The sequence below is a fragment of the Schistocerca nitens genome, chromosome 6 (genome assembly GCF_023898315.1).
Source record: "Schistocerca nitens isolate TAMUIC-IGC-003100 chromosome 6, iqSchNite1.1, whole genome shotgun sequence".
NCBI classification, from domain to species: Eukaryota; Metazoa; Arthropoda; class Insecta; order Orthoptera; family Acrididae; genus Schistocerca; species Schistocerca nitens.
The window spans coordinates 741098554-741115452 of NC_064619.1; the positions used below are offsets into that span (position 1 = coordinate 741098554).

A 16899-nucleotide genomic window follows, 5' to 3' on the forward strand; every position below is an offset into this window, starting at 1 on the left:
AAGAAACAGAAGTAGATGCACACAACATAGGTGAACCTATATTAAAGGTAGAGTTTGAACTAGCTCTGAAAAAATTGAAAAACAACAAATCGCCTGGTATAGACAATATCCCAGCCGAACTTCTGAAATCTGGAGGAGCAAAACTGAATCGGGAGTTGTATAATCTTGTTTTCAACATGTACGAGCAGGGTAAAATTCCTACAGACTTTGAGAAAAACATTATGGTCCGCATTCCAAAGAAGGCAAATGCTACAAGATGTGAAAATTATAGGACGCTCAGCCTAGTTACTCACGCCTCTAAAATATTAACCTCAATTATCCTAAAACGCATAGAACAAAAAGTCGAAGCTACACTCTCCGAAGACCAGTTTGGATTCCGGAAAGATAGAGGAACCAGAGAAGCAATATTTGCTCTAAAACTAATAATAGAGAAACGACTAGATAAGAACCTGAAAACATACATAGCTTTCGTAGATGTAGAGAAAGCCTTTGATAATGTTAAATGGGATAAGATGTTTGAGGTACTCAAAAAAGTAGGAATAGACCATAAAGATAGAAAAATGATATGGAACCTGTACAAAATCGAGACTGCAGTTATCCGTGGACGGACAAAACAAGAAGAGATGCAGATACGGAAAGGTGTCCGGCAAGGTTGCGCACTATCCCCTGTTACCTTTAACGTATACATTGAAGAGGCGCTGAAAAAGTAAGGGAAAATTCACAGACAGGTGTAGTAATTCATGGCCAACGAATAGATATGATAAGATATGCCGATGATATAGCTGTCCTGGCTGAAAGTGAAGAAGATCTTGTAGTCCTACTGAATAGAATGGATAAAGTTATGGGTGAACAATATAATATGAGAATTAATAAAGCAAAAACAAAAGTAATGGCATGCGACAAAGAAGATCAAGTGAAAGTCCAAGTTCATGTAGGCAATGAACTGCTTGAACAAGTTGATAAATTTACTTATCTGGGCAGTAACATGACCGGGGATGGAAGGAGCAAGGCAGAAGTGAGAAGTAGAATAGCTCAAGCAAAGGCTGCTTTTAACAAGAAGAAAAACATATTAACATCTAAGAGCATCAGCCTTGAAATAAGGAAAAGATTTTTGAAATCATGTGTGTGGAGTGTGGCATGCTATGGGTGTGAAACATGGACTCTCGGGACAGAGGAAGACCAGAAGGTAAATTCTTTTGAAATGTGGTGCTATAGACGCCTGCTCAAAATAAAATGGATCGACAAGGTCACAAACGAAGTGGTTCTGGAAAGAGCAGGTGAGAAGAGAAACTTCTGGAGTTTCATTGTTAAAAGAAGAGTGCAATTTACAGGCCATCTATTAAGACATAAAGGATTCCTGAACACAATCATAGAGGGATATGTCGAGGGAAAAAGATCAAGAGGAAGACCACGACTGAGGTACATGGATCAAATCGTGAAAGATGGGGGATGTAACACCTATAAAGAAATGAAGAGAAAAGCTGAAAGACGCACAGAATGGAGACAAGCTGCCATTGTAGCTGTTGCAAACCAATCCTTGGATTGACCACTACAGAAGAAGATTGTAATTTTGTATTGGGGTTTGCGAATGGAAGTGTGGGCGCTAGAAAATGGAGTTGCGAGTGGAGAAATTGGAATATTTCCGACGAATTCTTCTGTTCGATTTCGAGCAGGGGACGCAGCCATGTACAGTGATAGTGTCACTCGACAGAAACAGACAGAAAATGGTTTTCTCGTTTGAAGGAGGATAGTTTTGTTATTAGTGACCGTGGTCACGAAATCTTCAGCGTTTCACGAATATCCTTTACATGCATTAATTACAACGTTCCATGTCAGTCTACTGAATAACTGACAAATGTGATGTACTGTGATAATTTCACCATCCTGCGACATTTGCATGCAATGGGGAAGGTGGTTGGCATGTCTGCCTGCTCGTCACAAACTGGCTTGTGAACGACACTGACTACTCCTATACTGTACCATTTCTGCTGGTGAGAAATGGCCTCTTTATGCTAAAGTAAGGAACAGAAAGGAATGGTTGAGCTCAAACAAGGCAGCAATTCCCTACACAAAGACCTGCACGCAACCACAAAACGTGATTTACGAAACTTTTCCGAGATGTTACCATCACTGCCGACATTTATTGTAAACAGCAGAGACACGTTGCAGATGCAGCAACGCTACTCCACGATAACGCCACCCGCTTTCTCCTACTTTTGCGAAAGCCACTGTGTTGGAGTTGGATGGAAACGGCGTTCCCCACCCATGTTATTCACCTAACATTACGCCCTCAGATTTTTGCCTTTTCCGATCTCTATCGAACAACTAACTTTCAAAGCAGGGTTTAGCGAAGATAACTGGCGCCCGGGTCTCGACATTTTACTGGCGCTTCCCCTCCCCATCGTCGTCCAAGCCACGGCACTTATTGGCACCCCCCCTCCCCTCCTCGGGGCTACGAGTCTACACTTCATTGCCCCCTCACCCCTTCCAGAAACACATCTACAGTAGAAACATAAGATACAAAATTTACTCTAATAATAATATTTTTTCGGCAAATATTGTTTGTCCTCCGCCGGCCGCTGGTGCCCGAGCGGTTCTAGGCGCTTCAGTCTGGAACCACGCGACCGCTACGGTCGCAGGTTCGAATCCTGCCTCGGGCGTGGATTTGTGTGATGTCCTTAGGTTAGTTAGGTTTAAGTAGTTCTAAGTTCTAGGGGACTGATGACCTGAGATGTTAAGTCCCATAGTGCTCAGAGCCATTTGAACCATTTTTTTTTTTTTTTTTTTTGTGGTCCAGACCATTTTGCGTCTCTCTGCAAGTGCCACCCGCTACCTGACAGATCCCCTTGCCCCCCTCGCTACGCCACTGCTTCAAGCAACTTCCAGTCCAGATGAAAATACGCTCCGAACGTGGCTCGAGCAGTTGTACGCCTCAAAACTGGTTGATTTCTACAGCTACGGAACCGAAAAGCTACCCAACGCTACAGAGTGTTGTAAATAGCTGAAGAGAATATATTATTGATGACTAAAGTCATGTGTATATGTGGTGTTCGTTAAAATTATGGGAAAATTCTCCGATCTTATGCTCCAACCCAACAATTTGGCCTCACTTTTGATGTGCAATGGTTGTCATGGATTAAATAAAAATAATAACAAAAAATAAAAATAGTGCAGCAGTGATATGGGCATTTGTTGGAACTTCCACTAGAGATGCAAATTTATCCACAGTCATTGAAAAGAAATACGACACTCATTTACAATCTTTTGCTATTTAAAATGTCCGTCAGTTGAACATTACTTCATGTAGATGGCCGCTATTTTCCTTCCCACAAATTTCAACACTTTTACGTAAATTAGACGTCGAATTTGCAGGACTGGCACTGGAATTCGATTTATTTCGTCGAAAATTTCATCCTTCGGTTCCTCGATTGTGTGTAGTCGGTCCAACCGAGAGATGCGATATTTGAAACGATCCCAAAAGACGAGATCACACATGAAGAATCAAGGGATGTTGGAGGACAGAAGACGTCTCCGTTCTTGCAGATGAGATGACCAGAATAGATTTTCTGTATCGTGTTAACGGAATACAACGAGGTATGGCATGTGGTCCCGTGTTATAGGGAGCATGTGTTTGTATTTGCGGAACATCAGTAAGCTGTCGCACTACAAAATGGTTCAACATGTCAACACAGCTTTGTGAATTCACATCAATGCAGCGAGCGTCTTCAAAAAAATAAGGCCCAATGTTTCCGGACAATGACACTCCACACTACGTTGAGTAGTTCTGACAGTGAAATGGCGTTTCATGAAGCTTTTCAGGATTTCCACTTGACCACTATCTATAGTTTTATTGTTAACTAAGTTTGACACATAAAAATTGGCCTCATCGCTCATGATCAGGTTGTCGCACACACCTGGGTTGAGTTCCCAACAGTTCCTGGGAAAAGCGTTGTGTGTTTGGCAGGTCGTACACATTCAGTCTTCTGCAAATGGTTCAAATGGCTCTGAGCACTATGGGACTTAACTTCTGAGGTCATAAGTCCCCTCGAACTTAGAACTACTTAAACCTAACCAACCTGAGGGCAGTCCGCAGCTCGTGGTCGTGCGGTAGCGTTCTCGCTTCCCGCGCCAGGGTTCCCGGGTTCGATTCCCGGCGGGGTCAGGGATTTTCTCTGCCTTTGACTGGGTGTTGTGTGATGTCCTTAGGCTAGTTAGGTTTAAGCAGTTCTAAGTTCTAGGGGACTGATGACCACAGATGGTAAGTCCCATAGTGCTCAGAGCCATTTGAACCATTTTTGAACCTAAGGATATCACACACATTCATGCCCGAGGCAGGATTCGAACCTGCGACCGTAGCGGTCGCGCGGTTGCAGACTGTAGCGCCTAGAACCGCTCGGCCACCACGGCCGGCAGTCTTTTGCACTATCTGAATTTTGCGTGGGTAATGTACACTCTGATGCGTTATGTCAAGTTACAGTGCACGTTTGCATGCAGAACGCCTGGGATCTTGGCTGAAGGCTTCTTCCACTCTTGCAACAATCTGTCGTGTGCCCTCACGTTTTTCACTTCCACCCTTCTTTCGCACCGTATCAAGTTTCCACAAACCCCCATACCCATTCTTTCATAGCATGTGGCAACGGAATTGAGGCATAACGTGCGAGACTGTAATGAGCGTGAAACGCACACTGGTCGGCCATGTACACGGTCCAGTCACGTTAATCTGACCAGCGACCGTGTTCGACGCCAACGTGCGACAGCCCACCTCAGACGACAGGTGGCAGCACGTGCAGTGCAGGTTAGCAAAATGGCGCTATCCGAAACCGTCGCCGAGGCTGCTGTGAAGTGCCTCGGGCCACAGATGACAGGATTGAATAGTGGCTGATGAGGCGTGTACAGGCTTGCAACATATTTGCAACTGTTGAGAAACTGACCACCCAGACGAACCAAGGGGCTGTCAAGAGAGTCTCCTCAACCACTGTTTAGCGAACGTTGCTTCGTACAAGCCTCCACAGCAGGCGCCTGGTTCGTTCACCCGTGCTGACTTCTTCCTGGTGATGCTATACTACTGGTAGTGCCCGCACGCAGATCCGAATGAGGGACAATTTCACGTCCGAATGTTTTATGCAAGAGTATTCCATCTAGCCGTACAGCAGAGCTGCAAGCCGTTGGGAAAAGTTGCAACTGTAATTTCCCACTGTTCTGACCCGTTCGCAGTACCAGCACAGCGAGGCCAAATCAGTCATCGGCAGACTGCTGACCCTGCAGCCACTGAGACGGCTGTTGCCCCTCGTCGGGAACCACATGCTTGTCTTATATGATGCACTCCGCATAGTGCTCAAGTGAATAGTTTGCCTCGCTCATTGAAGATGTAGAACCAAACGAAAAACTCAATAAAATGGGTATAAAATTATCTGGAGCCTCCTACGGACTACCAGACTCTCTTCCTGATGAAACCGGAAACATAAGAGAAAACTGTGGTGTCACCGCCAGACACCACACTTGCTAGGTGGTAGCTTAAATCGGCCGCGGTCCATTAGTACATGTCGGACCCGCGTGTCGCCACTGTCAGGATCGCAGACCGAGCGCCACCACAAGGCAGGTCTCGAGAGACTGACTAGCACTCGCCCCAGTTGTACGACGACGTTGCTAGCGACTACACTGACGAAGCCTTTCTCTCATTTGCCGAGAGACAGTTAGAATAGCCTTCAGCTAAGTTAATGGCTACTGTGGTGTCACCGCCAGACACCACACTTGCTAGGTGGTAGCTTAAATCGGCCGCGGTCCATTAGTACATGTCGGACCCGCGTGTCGCCACTGTCAGGATCGCAGACCGAGCGCCACCACAAGGCAGGTCTCGAGAGACAGACTAGCACTAGCCCCAGTTGTACGACGACGTTGCTAGCGACTACACTGACGAAGCCTTTCTCTCATTTGCCGAGAGACAGAATAGCTTTCAGCTAAGTTAATGGCTACGACCTAGCAAGGCGCCATTAACCATTTGTACCATTGCATGTATCTCAAGATAGTCTCACTTGTATCATCAAGAATGCTGTATACCAAAGGACGATATAAAAGTTAAGTGTTCTAGTAGCTACGTTCTTTTCTTTATCACATTCATTACGAATCCTGTTCCAGACTTCGCGCCAGTCGGCGTGAGTTGACGCGTGCCCTTTCGGCTACTTCACTGTGGACTGGCTGCCTTAACAGTCCACTACAGCTACGACCTAGCAAGGCGCCATTTGTACCATTGCATGTATCTCAAGATAGTCTCACTTGTATCATCAAGAATGCTGTATACCAAAGGACGATATAAATGTTAAGTATTCTAGTAGCTACGTTCTTTTCTTTATCACATTCATTACGAATCCTGTTCCAGACTTCGCGCCAGTCGGCGTGAGTTGACGCGTGCCCTTTCGGCTACTTCACTGTGGACTGGCTGCCTTAACAGTCCACTACAGCTACGACCTAGCAAGGCGCCATTTGTACCATTGCATGTATCTCAAGATAGTCTCACTTGTATCATCAAGAATGCTGTATACCAAAGGACGATATAAAAGTTAAGTGTTCTAGTAGCTACGTTCTTTTCTTTATCACATTCATTACGAATCCTGTTCCAGACTTCGCGCCAGTCGGCGTGTGTGTACGTGTGCCCTTTCGGCTACCCGTCATTGTGGACTGGCTGCCTTGTCAGTCCACTACATTGGCGACGAGGATGGGATAGCACAGAACGTTTCTGATGTTCGCATAAGGGAACAGATTTTGAAACTAGTTAATCCCTCCCTTCAACAAGTGATAGACATATTGGATAGGCAAGACACACTTGACTTTGCTCAGGAATCATTTGAAACTTCGCCAGCAGTGTGTCGCATTAACCGGCCTGCCGGGCGCGCTGCGCGGACCTGTAAACAGCCTTCGCGCACGTCCGCACCGCCACGTGTCCCGCGTAGGCAAGCAAATGCAGTGAAGTCATGCCCGCGGTGTGCAACTAGACATTCGCGTGAGAATTGCCCGTCACGCCAGGCTATTTGCTTTTTCTGTAACAAGAAAGGACATGTTCAAAGTGTTTGCCAGAAGAAGCTCAGATCAGACAATCGCAACCATTCCCGGCCCTTTGCTTCGCGCCGGAATCGAATCAAGGACACACCGGCTCGGGAACCTTCGCCCATGGACATTCATGTAGTTAATTCCACCCCGTCCAGTGTTCCTCTCGCTAACAGTGACTGTGTTCGTCCCACAAAAAGTGTGCGTCGACGTCGACGGAAATCCCGTCACGTCGCACGTGATTCTGTACCAGTGTCTGTTCACGTTGCACAAAACCGTCGCTCTTGTCGTCAGCAGGACAATAAACTTTTTGTAGATTTGGACTTTGCCGGACAAGTGATACCGTTCCAGCTCGATACCGGAGCTGCAGTTTCATTGATCAATAAAGACACGTACAAACAACTGGGCGCACCTCCGTTGCGTGCCGCAAATGTTCAGCTCACAAGTTATTCAGGACAGACTATCCCTGTGTTAGGACAGTGCACTCTTCTTGCCACATACAAGGGACAAACAAAACTTGTGTCTTTTTACGTTCTTCGTTCTTCTTCAGCAGTGAACTTGTTTGGTTTAGATTTATTTCAGTTGTTTAACTTGTCTATCGTCAATCAGGTCCTATCGGTGAATCAGACTGTGCCTTCAGCCAGTGTTTTTAGTCTATGTGAAGAATTTGCAGACATTTTTGCACCGGGCCTTGGTTGCGATAAGAACTATGAAGCACATTTGGAACTGAAAGTAAACGCGCAACCGCAATTTTTCAGAGCGCGCAATGTTCCCCGCGCATTGCGTGTTGAGGTCGCCAACCGCTACGATATCTTGTATCGGTCCACTGCTCAGCACGGCAACGCTGATGCGTTGTCCCGTTTGCCTGTTGCTGAGGATAAAGCATTCGATTCTTCCGACCTTGCTTGCCTGTTCATTGATTCGGAAACCGATGACGTGGTCGAATCGTTTCCGATTGATTTTCGTCGTGTAGCTACAGCCACAGCTGCTGACCCTGTCCTTGCTACTGTTTTGCGTTTTGTTGCTACGCAATGGCCCTTGTCAAAGTCACGGATCGAGGATCCGCTGGTTCGCCGATTTTTTGCTCACAAGGAGTGACTTTTTGTACGACGTGGTGTTTTGCTGTTGCGTTCTGATAATGACCAGTCCAGAGTCGTGGTCCCACGTTCGTTACAGTCCTCTGTCTTATGGCTTCTTCACCAAGAACATTGGGGTATAGTGCGCACGAAACAACTTGCTCGTCGGCACTGTACTTGGTTCGGAATCGATGCTGCGATTACGAAAATGTGCTCTTCTTGCATGGCGTGTGCCGAACAACAATCCGCGCCGCCGCGGAAATTCTTTGCATGGCCGAAAGCCACTTCCCCTTGGCAACGTTTACACATAGATTTTGCCGGTCCCTTCTGGAATGCTCGATGGTTGGTTGTTGTCGATTCCTTCAGTAATTTTCCATTTGTTGTCCGGATGTCTTCCACGACGTCTTCTGCCACAATCCAAGCGTTATCTGCTATTTTTTGCATTGAAGGTCTTCTGCAGACTATTATTTCCGACAATGGCCCACAATTCATGTCCGCAGAATTTCAGTCATTCTGCAAGGCCAATGGTATTCAACATCTGACATCCGCACTGTTTTCGCCTCAGTCAAACGGTGCCGCTGAACGTTTGGTCCCGACTTTCAAGTCACAGTTGTTGAAGTTGAAAGAGTCGCATTCTCGGGAGGACGTGTTATTGCTCTTTTTGTCCTCGTATCGCTCTCAGCCCCGCGATGGTCGCTCGCCAGCTGAGTTGCTCCACAGTCGTCCTCATCGAACCTTGATGTCTTTGATGCATCCGCCGCATCAGGTTCCTGTGCAGCGGCAGACTCCTGCTTCTGCTCCTGGCGACGTTGTCTTCTATCGCCACTATCGAGGTTCACGGCGTTGGCTTGCAGGGCGCATTCTTCGCTGCCTCGGCCGCGCGATGTATTTGGTTTTGGGGGCCTCTGGTGAGGTGCGTCGGCATCTCAATCAGCTGCGCTTCTGTCGTCGCCTGGGTTCTGCCGCTCCCCGTCTGCTTTCAGCGACGGTGCTGTCCGGTCAGCGCCCTGGGGACCCATCTACTGGCTCGCCTCATCCCCAGGTGTTACCGACGCTGCCTTCCCTATTGCCTCATGGCGACATGCCGCCGCCGCCGCCGCCTGTTCTCCCGCCGGCGCCGCCCGCAGTGGACGCTTCGCTGCAGCCGCCCAGCGCCTCCCTGGGTCACACGCCGCCGATCGCTTCCCGTGACCAGCTGTCCTCCGCCATGGAACTCTTGCCCGCTCCGGCCCAGATGTCGTCATCGCGCGTCGGATCCCCCGACGCAATGGAGGTCGACCCTTCGGCCCCTCCTGTCTCATTACGGGCGCATACACCGCATGTTGACGGGCACCCTGGACTAGGTTTTCAGGCGTTTCCTAGCTCCCCTCGGACCGAATGGCAGGGTGCGGGTGGCACAGCCTTGCCTGTTGTTAGGCTCCCCACCTCGTCGCATACGTCAACATGGGGTCCTCCCCACGGCGGGCGGAAGCCTTATCACACGACCGTTCGCCGATTTGCGGGGGAGGAATGTGGTGTCACCGCCAGACACCACACTTGCTAGGTGGTAGCTTAAATCGGCCGCGGTCCATTAGTACATGTCGGACCCGCGTGTCGCCACTGTCAGGATCGCAGACCGAGCGCCACCACAAGGCAGGTCTCGAGAGACTGACTAGCACTCGCCCCAGTTGTACGACGACGTTGCTAGCGACTACACTGACGAAGCCTTTCTCTCATTTGCTGAGAGACAGTTAGAATAGCCTTCAGCTAAGTTAATGGCTACTACCTAGCAAGGCGCCATTTGTACCATTGCATGTATCTCAAGATAGTCTCACTTGTATCATCAAGAATGCTGTATACCAAAGGACGATATAAAAGTTAAGTGTTCTAGTAGCTACGTTCTTTTCTTCATCACATTCATTACGAATCCTGTTCCAGACTTCGCGCCAGTCGGCGTGTGTGTACGTGTGCCCTTTCGGCTACCCGTCACTGTGGACTGGCTGCCTTGTCAGTCCACTACAAAAACTTCAGTACATTGCTAGGTCAGTTTCCCAATCACGCTTCAATCGTCAGTTATGATGAGCACAGTTTTCTTAGTGCTGGGGATGAAAAAACACACTATCAAACAATTGAAATTGCATCTCTAACTACAATAGATAGTTCGGAAGTTCACGCTTGATCGTTACATTTTAGATCTAATGACAACATGTAGACAAGACCACTTTGATGATGTCCACATCAGAGCTGGTATCAGTCACCTTGAAGCAGTCGTACCACCAGTGATTACCAAAATACAAAAGGAAATTTGAATAAGTAAAAAGATTTGTATGTTCAGTAAATAATATGAACAAGAACTCCACGAGGAACTTGAAAATTTTAGCTCGAGACGAGAACATGCAGAGGAATTATCATCCAAGATCAAAAGTGTTGTTGCCCGCATCTCGTGGTCGTGCGGTAGCGTTCTCGCTTCCCACGCCCGGGTTCCCGGGTTCGATTCCCGGCGGGGTCAGGGATTTTCTCTGCCTCGTGATGGCTGGGTGTTGTGTGCTGTCCTTAGGTTAGTTAGGTTTAAGTAGTTCTAAGTTCTAGGGGACTGATGACCATAGAGGTTAAGTCCCATAGTGCTCAGAGCCACTTGAACCAAAAGTGTTGTTGATCCGCACTGGACAGATACACTCCTGGAAATTGAAATAAGAACACCGTGAATTCATTGTCCCAGGAAGGGGAAACTTTATTGACACATTCCTGGGGTCAGATACATCACATGATCACACTGACAGAACCACAGGCACATAGACACAGGCAACAGAGCATGCACAATGTCGGCACTAGTACAGTGTATATCCACCTTTCGCAGCAATGCAGGCTGCTATTCTCCCATGGAGACGATCGTAGAGATGCTGGATGTAGTCCTGTGGAACGGCTTGCCATGCCATTTCCACCTGGCGCCTCAGTTGGACCAGCGTTCGTGCTGGACATGCAGACCGCGTGAGACGACGCTTCATCCAGTCCCAAACATGCTCAATGGGGGACAGATCCGGAGATCGTGCTGGCCAGGGTAGTTGACTTACACCTTCTAGAGCACGTTGGGTGGCACGGGATACATGCGGACGTGCATTGTCCTGTTGGAACAGCAAGTTCCCTTGCCGGTCTAGGAATGGTAGAACGATGGGTTCGATGACGGTTTGGATGTACCGTGCACTATTCAGTGTCCCCTCGACGATCACCAGTGGTGTACGGCCAGTGTAGGAGATCGCTCCCCACACCATGATGCCGGGTGTTGGCCCTGTGTGCCTCGGTCGTATGCAGTCCTGATTGTGGCGCTCACCTGCACGGCGCCAAACACGCATACGACCATCATTGGCACCAAGGCAGAAGCGACTCTCATCGCTGAAGACGACACGTCTCCATTCGTCCCTCCATTCACGCCTGTCGCGACACCACTGGATGCGGGCTGCACGATGTTGGGGCGTGAGCGGAAGACGGCCTAACGGTGTGCGGGACCGTAGCCCAGCTTCATGGAGACGGTTGCGAATGGTCCTCGCCGATACCCCAGGAGCAACAGTGTCCCTAATTTGCTGGGAAGTGGCGGTGCGGTCCCCTACGCACTGCGTAGGATCCTACGGTCTTGGCGTGCATCCGTGCGTCGCTGCGGTCCGGTCCCAGGTCGACGGGCACGTGCACCTTCCGCCGACCACTGGCGACAACATCGATGTACTGTGGAGACCTCACGCCCCACGTGTTGAGCAATTCGGCGGTACGTCCACCCGGCCTCCCGCATGCCCACTATACGCCCTCGCTCAAAGTCCGTCAACTGCACATACGGTTCACGTCCACGCTGTCGCGGCATGCTACCAGTGTTAAAGACTGCGATGGAGCTCCGTATGCCACGGCAAACTGGCTGACACTGACGGCGGCGGTGCACAAATGCTGCGCAGCTAGCGCCATTCGACGGCCAACACCGCGGGTCCTGGTGTGTCCGCTGTGCCGTGCGTGTGATCATTGCTTGTACAGCCCTCTCGCAGTGTCCGGAGCAAGTATGGTGGGTCTGACACACCGGTGTCAATGTGTTCTTTTTTCCATTTCCAGGAGTGTATGTACCCAGTTGAATGTGATGGGACGGGTCTTCCATGGTATACACATATCATAAATGAACTTGTAAATGAAGATGGGTTGCTGCATATAGATGTAAAAGAAAGCACAGGGCTATAGACAGATAGGTGTTCCATTAAAGGCGTTTGGCTGCCAAGAGGGGAAAGAGTGAAGCCTTCTATCACTGATCTATCAGAATATTATCGAATGTCCTTTGACAAAATCCGAGGAAATTCTGGTCTTATGAAAAGGTTGGCAGTGACACAAAAGTTAATGTTGAATCACTCACGGACGAGACAGGACCTGCAACTGAGGCGAGCAAAACAAAAGCAGAAATACTTAACTCCGGTTTCAAATGTTCCTTCACAAAACACTACACAGAAGTATTGCTCCAGTTTAATTCTCGTAGCACAAAAAGATGAGACAAACAGTAATTTGTTTCAGTGGCGCTTATAAACAGATGGAATCATTAGAATTAAATAAAGCTGCAGGACCCGATGCAATCGCTATGAGATTCTATACAGAATTTGCGGTTTACTTAACCCCTCTTTTAATTATAACCTACCATAGATATGCCGAACAGAAAACCGTGCCCTGTAGTAAGTAGGAAGTATAGGTGACATCAGTGTAAAAGAAAGGTAGCAGAAGTGACACACAAAACTACCGTCCAGTATCCTCGACGTACGTTTGAGGTACAATCTTAGAACATATTGTGTGTTGAAAGGTAATGAGGTATCTCGAACAGAATGACTTCATCCTTGACACCGAGTATGACTTCCGAAAACATCCATCATGTGAATCCCAACTTCCACTTTTCTCACATGACATCATAAGAAAGCTACGGATAAAAGAGTCAGGTAGACGCAGTAGCCCTAGATTTCCGAAAATCATTTGACGCAGTCTCTCACCTAGGCTTGTTATCAAAAGCACTATCGTATGGGGTGTCAAACGAGATTTATGACTCGACTGAGGGTTTCTTGGTAGGGATGACGCAACAGGTTACCTTGCATGCAGAGCCATCTACAGACTTGTAACTAACTTGTGGTGCGCCCTAGCGAAATATGTTGGGACTCTTGCTGCTCATGTTGTACGTTAATTGCGTCGCGGAGAATAATAAAACCTCAGCCTTTTTGCAGAGCATATTGTTATCTACAATAAAGTACTGCCTGAAAAACGCTGCACGAATGATCAATCAGATGCTGATAATATTTTAAAGTGGTGCAATGATTGGTAACTTACTTTAAATCAGAAATATAAAAATCCTACAACACACAAAATGAAAATACACAAATGAAAAGAAGTTTTGCATCACCTCGGTTCCGAGAGTTCCGGAAGCTGTGCAGAAAACTGGACTAGAGATCAACATAAACAACATTTCCGCACTTTATTGCTCATGAAAACCATGCACTGCATTTTGTTCCACCATACAGCCAGACCTTCAGACGTAGTGGTCCAGATTGCTGTACACACTGGTACCTCTAATACCCAGCAGTAGCACGTCCTCTTGCATTAATGCACGCCTGTATTCGTCGTGACATACTGTCCACAAGTTCATCAAGGCACTGTTGATCCAGATTGTCCCACTCCTCAACAGCGATTCGGCGTCGATCCCTCAGGGTGGTTGGTAGGTCACGTCGTCCATAAACAGCCCTTTTCAGTCTATTCCAGGCATGTTAGATAGGGTTCATTTCTGGAGAACATGCCGGCCACTCTAGTCGAGCAATGTCGTTATCGTGAAGGAAGTCATTCACAAGATGTTCACGATCGGGGAGCGAATTGTCGTCCATGAAGACGCGTGCCTCGCCAATGGGCCGCCGATGTGGTTGCTCTATCGGTCGGAGGATGGCATTCACGCATCGTACAGCCGTTACGGAGACTTCTATGACCACCAGTGGCGTACGTCGGGCCCACGTAATGCCATCCCAAAACATCATGGAATCTGCACCTTGCGGCACTGGCTGGACAGCGTTTCTAAGGCGTTCAGCCTGACCAGGTTGCCTCCAGACACGTCTGCGACGATTGTGTGGTTGAAGACATATGCGACACTCATCGGTGAAGAGATGCCAATCCTGAACGGTCCATTCGACATGTTGTTGGGCCCACCTGTGCCGCACTGCATGGGGTCGTGGTTGAAAAGATGGACCTCGCCACGGACGTCTAGAGTGAAGTTGCGCACCATGCAGCCTAGTGCGCACAGTTTGAGTCGTAACACGACGTCCTGTGGTTGCACGAAAAGCATTATTCAACATGGTGGCGTTGCTGTCAGGGTTTCTCCGAGCCATAATCCGTAGGTAGCGGTCATCCGCTGCAGTAGCAGTCCTTGGGCAGCTTGAGCGAGGCATGTCATTGACAGTTCCTGTCTTTCTGTATCTCCTCCATGTCCGAACAACATCGCTTTGGTTCACTCCGACACGCCTGGACAGTTCTCTTGTTGAGAGCCCTCCCTGGCACAAAGTAACAATGCGGACGCGATCGAACCGCGGTATTGACCGTCTAGGCATGGTTGAACTACAGACAAGAGCCGTTTATCTCCTTCGCAGTGGAATGACTGGAACTGATCGGCTGTCAGACCCCCTCCGTCTAACAGGCGCTGCTCGTGCATGGTTGTTTACATCTTTGGGCGGGTTTAGTGACATCTCTGAAGAACCAAAGGGGCCGTGTCTGTAATACAATATCCACAGTCAACGTATATCTTCAGGAGTTCTGGGAACTGGGGTGATGCAAAGCTTTTTTTTATGTGTTTATGTATTATCCTATGACTACAGTATCAACGGATCACAGCTTGATCGATCTACTCTTACAAATAAGTGGATGCAATAATTTACAGGGACATGAAGAGGAATATCACATAGTGTCAATCGTAGGTAAAGCAGGTTGCAGACTGCAATTCCTTGGTAAAATACGAGGGAATGGCTGTAGTCTACGAAGGATGTTTGCACACAAAACGCTCGAATGACACATTCTTCAATATTGTGTAAGTGTGTGGGACCCTCACCAGACAGGACGAACGATAGATATTGAATGCGCTCAAAGAAGTGCAGCACAAATCTCCACAGGTCAGGGTGTGACGGAGGTGCTGAACGAACTGAACTTACACACACCTGAAAATATGCGTAGAGTATCCCATGAAAGCCTACAGAGAGAGTTTCAAGTTTTGAATCAAGGAATATATTATCGCTGCAAAAGGGATCTCGAAGAATAGATTAAACTGATGACAGCGACCACAGAAGCGTTTAAACAGTCATTATTCCTGCGGTCACCTGTGAATGTTATGGGAAAAAGTCCTAGTAACTGGTACAATGGGACGTACGCTCTGACATGCACTTTTTAGTTTTGTTTAGTTAGTGGTTTACTCTTTAACTAATAACTGGAGATAGAGGGTTTCGTTTATCACAGCAGTCCTCAAACTATGCTGTAAGCTACGTGTGGAGAACACTGTACGGCTTTACATACTGTAAGCCAGCTGTTACTGTATGCCTAAATTGTGCTTCGAGTAGCTGTTGCCTGAAACTTGACTGGGACTGGGTGAGGAGGTGGTTACCTGCAGATGGCGATGTAGCGCTCCACGGTGAAGGCGACCAGGCTGAGCGCGCTGGCGTTGATGCCGAGGTTCTGGCAGAAGACGAAGGCGGCGCAGCCGACGTCGCCCCACAGCCACTGGTTGCCCACCAGGTAGTAGCTCACGATCTCGTTGGGCACCGACGCCACCAGCACGAGGCAGTCCGCCACCGCCAGGCTCACCTGCGGACAGCACGAGGCTCTCCGTACTGACCCACCCACTCACTCAGCAGTCGTCGTCCGAGCACAGGCTCGCGACCCAGTCGAGCATCGACGCCACTGGCACTGGGCTCTGCCAGGCTAACCAGCAGCCGACACGAGGCTCTCCGTGCTGACACACTCAGCCACACTTTCCCAACCAGGCAGTTGCTCACTATCTCATTTGACACCGATGGCGCCAACATTAGTGAAGTCCATTAACATAAGACTCACTTCCTGCCGCTACCAGTCTCCCTGTACTTACTGGCATCGCCAGCTCCGTTGCCACCGTCGCCAGGTAGTCCCCTACCGCCATCCTCACCTGCAGCCAGCACAAGTCTGTCTACCTACCGAGCCACTGGTTGCCCATTTGATAATAGTTCGTGACCTTTCTGGACACCAATGTCTGCAGCACAGTGCAGTATCCTAAGTCTTTTTGTACATACCATGACAGCCACCAATTTACTCCCAAATAGCAGAACTTTACCTCTAAGGGCAGCGACGCCACTAACACCATTTAATGTGCCACAACCAGGCTAACATATGGGCAATACAAATCGCTATGTATCCACAACGGGAAATGTATTCATGTCGGAGTATATTATCCAATACTGATTTTAATTTAGGGCTATTTTCACATTCTTCGTCTCTGGTGTGGGGACATTATTGTTCATAGGACATTGCTTTAGCTACCTAGGTCACAACAGCTCTTCGATAAATTTCCATCGACCGTGAAAGCCATTACATACCTGAACTGTACTTCAATTGAGCCACTTCTACGATAATCATTTTCTCGTCTTACCTGCCTTTTAGCTGATGTATTGGTTTCCCTTAAGCCTTCAATGCTTTGCATAACGAAATTTGTCTCTGCTCTGGATTATACCTGAAAGAGATTCCTGGGCTGATGTAATTTGTTTTTGAAACAGTCAATGTTGACAAGCAACATACACCATCA

The 16899-nt window shown here is 48.2% G+C and overlaps 1 protein-coding gene across 1 annotated transcript in view; it reads right to left on the reverse strand.

Annotated features, from left to right (window-relative positions):
• The window catches only part of LOC126263614 (thyrotropin-releasing hormone receptor-like), a 28634-nt gene extending 12374 nt beyond the window's left edge, over positions 1 to 16260 (reverse strand). Inside the window, exons 1-2 of the mRNA XM_049960701.1 lie at positions 16210 to 16260; positions 15730 to 15929 (exon numbers count right to left, since the gene is read on the reverse strand). Coding sequence (XP_049816658.1) covers positions 15730 to 15929; positions 16210 to 16260 — 251 coding nt within the window. The remainder of the gene's footprint in view (positions 1 to 15729; positions 15930 to 16209) is intronic.
• Between the last annotated feature and the right edge of the window lie 639 nt (positions 16261 to 16899).